Here is a 9,386-nt window from a genome sequence, read left to right as displayed (position 1 = left end):
CTCTAATAGTGTATTACTACTCTAATAGTGTATTACTTCTCTAATAGTGTATTACTACTCTAATAGTGTATTACTACTCTAATAGTGTATTACTACTCTAATAGTGCATTACTACTATAATAGTGTATTACTACTCTAATAGTGTATTACTTCTCTAATAGTGTATTACTTCTCTAATAGTGTATTACTACTCTAATAGTGTATTACTACTATAATAGTGTATTACTTCTCTAATAGTGTATTACTTCTCTAATAGTGTATTATTACTCTAATAGTGTATTATTACTCTAATAGTGTATTACTACTCTAATAGTGTATTACTTCTCTAATAGTGTATTACTACTCTAATAGTGTATTACTACTCTAATAGTGTATTATTACTCTAATAGTGTATTACTACTCTAATAGTGCATTACTACTCTAATAGTGTATTACTTCTCTAATAGTGTATTACTACTCTAATAGTGTATTACTACTCTAATAGTGTATTACTTCTCTAATAGTGCATTACTACTCTAATAGTGCATTACTACTATAATAGTGTATTACTACTCTAATAGTGTATTACTACTCTAATAGTGTATTACTTCTCTAATAGTGTATTACTACTCTAATAGTGTATTACTTCTCTAATAGTGTATTACTACTCTAATAGTGCATTACTTCTCTAATAGTGTATTACTTCTCTAATAGTGTATTACTACTCTAATAGTGTATTACTTCTCTAATAGTGTATTACTACTCTAATAGTGTATTACTACTCTAATAGTGTATTACTTCTCTAATAGTGTATTACTTCTCTAATAGTGTATTACTACTCTAATAGTGTAGTACTACTCTAATAGTGTATTACTACTCTAATAGTGCATTACTACTCTAATAGTGTATTACTACTCTAATAGTGCATTACTACTCTAATAGTGCATTATTACTCTAATAGTGCATTACTACTCTAATAGTGCATTATTACTCTAATAGTGTATTACTACTCTAATAGTGTATTACTACTCTAATAGTGCATTACTACTCTAATAGTGTATTATTACTCTAATAGTGTATTACTACTATAATAGTGTATTACTACTCTAATAGTGTATTACTACTCTAATAGTGCATTACTACTCTAATAGTGTATTACTACTCTAATAGTGTATTACTTCTCTAATAGTGTATTACTACTCTAATAGTGTATTACTTCTCTAATAGTGTATTACTACTCTAATAGTGTATTACTACTCTAATAGTGTATTACTTCTCTAATAGTGTATTACTTCTCTAATAGTGTATTACTTCTCTAATAGTGCATTATTACTCTAATAGTGCATTACTACTCTAATAGTGTATTACTACTCTAATAGTGTATTACTTCTCTAATAGTGTATTACTTCTCTAATAGTGTATTACTACTCTAATAGTGTATTACTTCTCTAATAGTGTATTACTACTCTAATAGTGCATTACTACTCTAATAGTGCATTACTACTCTAATAGTGTATTACTACTCTAATAGTGTAGTACTACTCTAATAGTGCATTACTACTCTAATAGTGTATTACTACTCTAATAGTGTATTACTACTCTAATAGTGCATTACTACTCTAATAGTGCATTACTACTCTAATAGTGTAGTACTACTCTAATAGTGCATTACTACTCTAATAGTGTATTACTTCTCTAATAGTGTATTACTACTCTAATAGTGAATTATTACTCTAATAGTGTATTACTACTCTAATAGTGTATTACTACTCTATTAGTGTATTATTACTCTAATAGTTTATTACTACTCTAATAGTGTATTATTACTCTAATAGTGTATTATTACTCTAATAGTGTATTACTACTCTAATAGTGTATTACTACTCTAATAGTGTATTATTACTCTAATAGTGTATTACTACTCTAATAGTGTATTACTACTCTAATAGTGTATTATTACTCTAATAGTGTATTACTAATCTAATAGTGTATTACTAATCTGTGCCGGGGGACTGTGGGTGGACTACTTTTTGGTGTAGCATTTTTTGGGGTTAAAAGCCATAAAAACCTGGTCTTTAGAGAAGATAGAGGCACAGGCAGAGTGATGCAGAGAGAAAAGAGGGATATGAAGCTAGTTTGCATGAGTGTGAGGGAGAGAGAGAGGACATCAGCAGATGGCATCAGTGTCTGTGAGGCTGCAACAAGAAGAAGACGCTAGCAGGAGAACGAGGGAGGAGAGCGTGTTTGTCGAGATATTTGGAGGCTTCAGGACGATACCTTTTAAGATTGAACAACAGAGCTGGGTGAGTTATTTAGTGCGTCATTGAAAAATAATAACAGCCTACTATAAAAGAGGTAAGCCGGGTAATTAATTTCAGCTGTATCTATCACAACTGTTATTTTTCACATGATAAGGACTTTTGTTATATCCCAGTTTTTCCTAATTGTTGTGATTTTTGCACAAATATTATGATGTTTCTTATGTGTACAGTCAAATTTTCTGCTACAAGTCCAGTTTTTTCCTAATTTGGGGATTTGTATCCTCTGAGGTTTGAAGCCTTGTATCTAATTTTTCTTTCCCCACCATTAATGTGCAGGGCAGCATGCTGACTTTGCCATTTGATGAACAGTCCTCCAATCAAACCATCAGTTCAGTAAGGATGAGTTGGACCTCGAACAAATTAGTCAAATTGATTAAGCCAGAGATCGACAGAGCCCCAGAGGAAAGCCTTGCCACCAGGAGGGAGGATGAACTGAGGGATGCTGCAGTGAAGGAGGAGGAACGTGAAGCAGGAGATCCAGCTTGGCTCAGACGAAGGGCTTCTCAAAAGAAGAAACTGAGCCACTCTCGCCTGGACCGGGTTCGACTACGACGGATGGAAGCGAATGCGCGGGAAAGACACCGCATGCATGGACTTAACAATGCATTGGACAGCCTGAGGAAGGTGGTTCCCTGTTATTCCAAGACACAGAAGCTGTCCAAAATAGAAACCCTCCGCTTGGCCAAGAACTACATCTGGCTTCTCAGTGAGATCCTGAGCACTGGCAAAAGGCTGGACTCGCTCACATTCGTTCAGACTCTGTGCAAAGGTCTCTCTCAGCCGACCACTAACCTTGTCGCTGGCTGTCTCCAGCTCAACACCTGCAGCGTCATCTCACAACCCGACGAGGAGTCGTTGTCTCTGTGCGCAGCCTATGATCCTGGTCCCGAGGCTGGGGGCTCCACCACAGCGGGTCGGTCTCTGCGGCCCTTTGGCTCTTTCTGCAGCCCCTTTGAGTCTGTAAACGACAGCTCCTCTCCAGACAGTTCTGCTTCTCTGGATATGGGGCCTCTCAGCCCACCCTTCAACTTCAGTGGGCTTTTCACCCTCAAACACGAGGAACCGGTCGAGTACCGAAGTTGTCACAATGGTCTCCGCTATTGTCCCATCAATCAGGCCTCCAGCTCAGGCCTCGGTCCCTATGACATCCAACTGCGGGGACAGTTTTACCAGGTGCAGGGGGAATTAAACAAGCCTTTCCATAATTAATAAACAGCATATAAATGGATGAGTTCTTAAGAAGTTCAGTGGTGCCAACAATAACAGGGGAAAAACTAATCCAGCATGATGAGAAAGCAGTAAGTCATCTCCACTGAACTGTCTGCGGACGACAACCTGTAATGTGACACATGCAGAGTCCCATAATAATAATAATAATAATAATAATAATAATAATCTGTTATCTTCTTGTGGGCCAAATCGCTGAAGGTTTTATCCAAAACACATACTTTTGAACTATCAGGGCATTTATCCAGAACTCCCTGAAACGACATTTAAATCGAATGCTCGGCCGTTTCCATGGTGTTTTTGCTGCAGCTGTCATGTTGGATGAACAGAACAAATGTGGTGTGATATTGTAATCCTCTCGGTTTTGCTTTACGTAGTAAATTATTATAAGGATGTCAAATGCATTTTGTTTCTGTGACTCCATTTTGTTTGTTTTTAGCAGCTGCTGGTGAATATTTGATGGTGAGCTGTTGTTCTGCATCACATCTTTACCACATTTGTCACAGCTTTGTTTTCACTGACAAATACATGATAAAAATAATATTCTGCTGATAACAACGAGTCTCTGTTTCATTAATAATGTTTGGATTCATTGTGTTACAATGATGAAAGTGTCAGTGTTTCAGCAGCTTTTCAGAGCTGACTCCAGGCAGGTATATACTGTGTATATGGACGTGTATGTTGAACTATGTGTACTAGAGAAGATTTACATGCAAAGTCAGCACTTTGAGTGACATGTAAATGTTAACTGGTGCTATGTTAATAAAACTCACATATCATAATGTGACTAATGTCAGATGTTACAGTGGTCATGCACTAAACACTGACGATAAACGTCTTCCCAGCTGTTCACATGCTCCGTACATTTAATGAACAATTTCCTCTTCCTACGATTTTTACATTACAAATCCAGGACATTGGTCCGTCTTTTTCACAGCAGATCTTCATGGGCTGATGGATTAAAGCTCTGATGTGAATGACAGTTAGAAGATTTTTTCTCTGTTATTAAAGCAATGAATTGAACTTGTGATGCATGAAGCTAGTCGCTGACAGAGGTTTCCAACAAGCTCCGGAGTCACAGGGCGACCAAAGCAGCAGGAAGCTGAATGTTGGAGCATTTTAATATGAAAGTGCTCAGAGGCCCTCGTGGGCTTAACAGCCAGTCAACAGCTGATTTGCATTTTATATCCGAATCACTTTGGGATGACTCGATATATCTTCCACGACCTCTGGACCCAGAAGACGTCGTCCTGTTTCTGTGGTTGGCCCTGTCCCACCTTTTGTTTTGGATTGTCGTCTGTAAAGGTTTAGATAAACACTGGGACACTTACTGTTATACATTTAAACTACTTCCTCTTTCAAAGGTCCAGTTTCCATCCATCCATGCATTCATCTCATCATTCTTCTCTTCTGTTTTAACTTTTCAATTTTAAGCAAATGCCACACATGGAAACTCTGCACTGTTTTCTTTTATCGCTTCTGTTTTGTGATATAATTTTAATCTTGTGTCTTTGCCTTAGAAAAGCTCAGCTATTTCTTTTTGTTATAACAACTTAAATTTATCCAAAAAAGGGGAAAAAGTTTGCTTTGTCTTTGTTTATCATGGACTGGGAAACCCAGCAGTAACTACAGGGGAGTGAGAGGCTTTGTTAAAGGGGTTGAAGCAATATCAGTCAGGTCATGATATTTCAAACTACTCAATAGATTAGCATCAATCAATCAATCACTCAATCAATCACTCAATCAATCACTCAATCAATCAATCAATCAATCAATCAATCAATCAATCAATCAATCAAAAAAAATTAAAAGGAGAATAAAATGAAAGACAATAATAAGAATAAAATAAAGACAGACTCAGAATTAAAGGCCAAAGAGTAAAAATGGGTCTTTGAACAAGTGTCCAGTGCTGCAGAGGTCCTGATATGTAGTTTATTCCACAGAGCGGTCACAGCAAAAGCCTGATCTCCTCTGTGTTTTAATCTGGACCTGGGGACAACTAGAAGCATTTGGTCCGCAGACCTCAAACATCTTGCCGATTCAAAAGATCAGAAAGATGTAGGAGCTGGTCCAGACCTGTCTGATGACAGACGTGTGGTGCTACCAGAGCATCCTGCAGGAAGTGCTGTTTGTGTTTATTTGTTTTATCTTTGTCTAATATTTAAATGTGTTTGATGATCTAAAATATTTAAGTGTTACATACACTCTGTACATGCATACCCCAAATAGCCTCTGTTGTCACACTGTGACCGACTTCTGACAGACCACAGAAAGCAGGAAGTGAACTCAAGGCTGTGGCAGCTTTGAGCCTCTACGAGTCTTTCACAGATAATTCTCACATTTGCTGCTCTTACACCAAGTCCACCAGAGACCCCTGTGTCAGTGACCTCGTGCTGTCACAGCGTGTGGCTGAGTTAACACTGGCTGATGACAGCAGAGCTCCCACTGAGCCAACACAGCAGCAATAATGAACGTGGGACTCATTGAACACATGAGCCTGTGAGAGCTGTTGGTCTGTAAAAAAGGACAAAGTACAAGAAATCCCAATTTCAGTTCATTGATTTAAAACGAGGTAGCTGAAGAGAACGATCCACAGCGAGGTAACAATAACAACAGAAACCCTCACTGGGCAGGAGGCTCCTTATTTTGGGCTCTTCCAGAGCATGGTTCAGAGTCTCAGAGAGCAGAACAGGAGACACGAGGGTTTGCAATGAGGAAATGTATTAACAGTGAAGAGCTGTTTACAGGCACAGTGTATTTACATTCAGGACGTGTATAGAAACGCAGAGCCGGGACGTTATCAGCCAGACTGGCACGGAGAGACCGAGAGGCGGGACGCTGGGATGTAAACCAAAGCTTCAGCCCAATAAAGATGATCTCCACGGGTGAGCAGGCACACAGGCACTCCTGCAAGGACAATGCTCCGACACTAGACATAAGAACGCTTCTGATGAATGCGTCTGGTGAAGAACAGGTGTGCCACAGGCTCAGTGTAGCCCCGCCCACCTGTGCCAAAAAAGGAGACACAAAAGCAGACAAAGACAAAAACAGCACACAGCAATAACGGGGCTCCTAATAACATCATGTCCTTCTGTTTACTCAATGTGTGAGTGTTTTTCAGCTGTGAACGATGTCACTCAGCATGAGTAAACGCAGAGCCACCTGTAGCCCCTCCCACACCACCCCAAACAACAACGGTGTTGTGCAAATTTCATTTTGTTCGACTATAACTAAGTTTCAGTAATAAATGCTAGTGATTAGTAATGTTAGTAACAAACGTAAACTGTAATATTTAAGAATAATAACAATATAATAATCTTATAGCAGTAATATTTACCATGATAGTGGACTAGTGCACTTCCACCTGTCAGGAGGCCTTTGTAAGCAGTTGCACAAACAAAACCCCTGATATCATCTTGATGAGATCATAACGATTTTGTTATGTATTAAATCAAATATCATGTTGTTTCTCAGCCAGAAAATTGTGTAACAACAAAATGGCGTGCACACGTTCCTTCTGTCAATCTTTGATCTGATTGGTTGGCTGCTTGCTGTCTCTTGGGGCCACAGATGATCCAAAAGGCCCATCTGGCAGCCTTCTCAGGGTGCTGGTTAGTAATGGATACGGTCCACTGCCTATACCAACTCCCTTGGGTGTCTTGTACATGCCACCCACTTACAAGCTGGCACATGGCAGGCCTTTCTGAGAAGCTTTCCCCCGATAACCACGACACACATAACAACAAAAATAACAAAAATTAAATAGTTTTCCCAAAACAGCCTCGGTTGCTTCTCTTCAGGTTAACCAGCTGCGATAACTCAGAGCTCACACAGGTAACTTGCTTTGATATGACCCCCCAGCTGCCATCAGTGCATCATTTTTGTTTTCTTATTGTTTTGTAATGTTTTGATTGCATATTTTGTCATTTTTTGTAAAGCCTCACGTAATTGTGGACCCTTGCACATCAGCTTTGTTTGTTTTTTTACTTAACCTGCTGTCTCTGGTTAAACAGCAGTGCAGCTGCAGCTGAAAGAAGAACGTAAACTGTCTCATAGAGCATGCTTTGGCTCTCAAACACACCTTCCCTGTGCTGCTTTCAGTCTGTGCTTAACGTCTTCGTGGTTTGTGTCTGCTGCTGATGACCGGTCTGATGCTACCAGTGTGTGAATGTGCACAGACAGACCAGGACACCCTGGGCTGACTCGTTAGGTAACAGTGACCACTTACTCCAGCTGCTGAAGTTAGATGAAGCCGTATGGGTGTCCTGTAACTACTACTCTGTAAAAAGTATCCTTCATTAGGAAACACACAGAGATTAATTTACAGATCACTTTAGTTACCCTGAGACAGTTTACATGCTGTTTTGAGGAAGGCAGCTTCATTCATCCTGCAGGTGTTAGCTCAAGAATGATGTATGATTTTAGATGTTTTGGTGACACCTAGTGGTAAAAAAAAAGAAAGACATTAACGTAGGGTGCGATCAAAGGTTTCTAAAGGGAGTAAAGGCACCTGGAACTATCTGTAACAGTTACTTTGTTCTTTACTGTCATCACCGTAGGACACACTCAACATTGGTTTTGATGAAAGTCAAAGAAATATTAAAAATGAAACAGTTTAGACTGATACTGTCTGTAATTTTAGGTTTCACACCAAAATCTGATGATATTCAAAAGCAGACTGTGAACATTTAATCTGGCTTCATGAAAGGCAGGAGTTACACAACCTCTCCACCAGGAAGAGGGAATATCTGCGGGAATACATCTCATGTCAGTATAACAAACCTTTTCACTACTTATTTACGGTGGCCCTGAGAGGCCAAACGGACTGCAACTTCAGAAAACACTTGCAAAAAAAAAAAAAAACGCTGCAAAAAGAAAAACGCTGCAAAAGCACACACAACACAACGGAAATGTTTCTGGGGAGACAATAACCGGACGGACCAGTTGCACGAACCAAAACATGCTAACAAGTGCACTGGGACTGGGAGACACTTCAAAGAAGTGGAAGCGGAGCGGCCAAAGAGTAAACTTTCAAAAGTAAGTACTGAATATTATGTCACTTATTTCTGTGCAAATGTTTAATAATGATGAACATTAAAACATTATTGTTGGCCACATGTCGGCAGAGTTATGTGTTTGTTTGTTTCTACACGAGCTTTGTGTGATTTGATGAGTATCTGAGGCTGAGACCACAGGACTGTAAAACATGATTTTTGGGCTTCATATCTGTACTGAACAGTCATTTAAGATTAGTTAGTAAATAACAATTAGCTAATATTGTTCATGAGACTAAAATCATCTCACTTTGGTAATGTAAATATAATATGGCCAATATTATATTAATCATTATTAGTTATTACAGCAGTGAGTTTGAACTCTGTGTCAAACACTGAGCTTCAGTAAAGATTCAAGTTGCAGTTATTTATATTTCCTATCACCTTAAATCTTCACTCAAAGACACTCAAGTATCTTTGAAAGTGTATATATAGATGTATTATATATAAATGTTGTTCCTTCAGTATGTTGGCATTACTAAATTTGGCTCAATGCTTATATATATGTGTAAAAAGCAAATGTACGAGCTGTGAAAACTGTTTCTGATAGAATGAAGAGTAGACTGATATATGAAATATTCCTTTATTGGGTGAGAAAATCAGACCATGTCATAACTGCTTTAAGTCATACAGAATAGATATCAGAGCCTTAAACAGGCGGACTTCTGCTAAATGGGTCAAACTGGGCAGAAAGTCTACAAACACATAACATCCTTATAGAATATGATGTAACACTGTAGATCAACTTACCTCAGACTATATAAAGCATATAAACAATTACAGCAATATGATGCAACAAACACAG

The 9,386-nt window shown here is 38.4% G+C and overlaps 1 protein-coding gene across 1 annotated transcript; it reads left to right on the top strand.

Annotated features, from left to right (window-relative positions):
- Positions 1-2,153: 2,153 nt before the first annotated feature.
- Positions 2,154-3,915, top strand: LOC102779119 (neurogenic differentiation factor 6-B-like). The gene is made up of 2 exons (XM_087845544.1): positions 2,154-2,282; positions 2,577-3,915. Exons 1-2 carry the CDS (start codon positions 2,154-2,156, stop codon positions 3,507-3,509), a joined length of 1,062 nt encoding a protein of 353 aa, XP_087701670.1. The 3' UTR covers positions 3,510-3,915.
- Positions 3,916-9,386: the final 5,471 nt, after the last annotated feature.

The sequence above is a fragment of the Neolamprologus brichardi genome, chromosome 9 (assembly GCF_056152115.1).
Source record: "Neolamprologus brichardi isolate AB-2024 chromosome 9, ASM5615211v1, whole genome shotgun sequence".
Lineage (NCBI taxonomy): Eukaryota > Metazoa > Chordata > Actinopteri > Cichliformes > Cichlidae > Neolamprologus > Neolamprologus brichardi.
The sequence above is the reverse complement of the archived record's forward strand: the minus strand, read 5'-3'. Positions and strand labels throughout refer to the sequence as shown.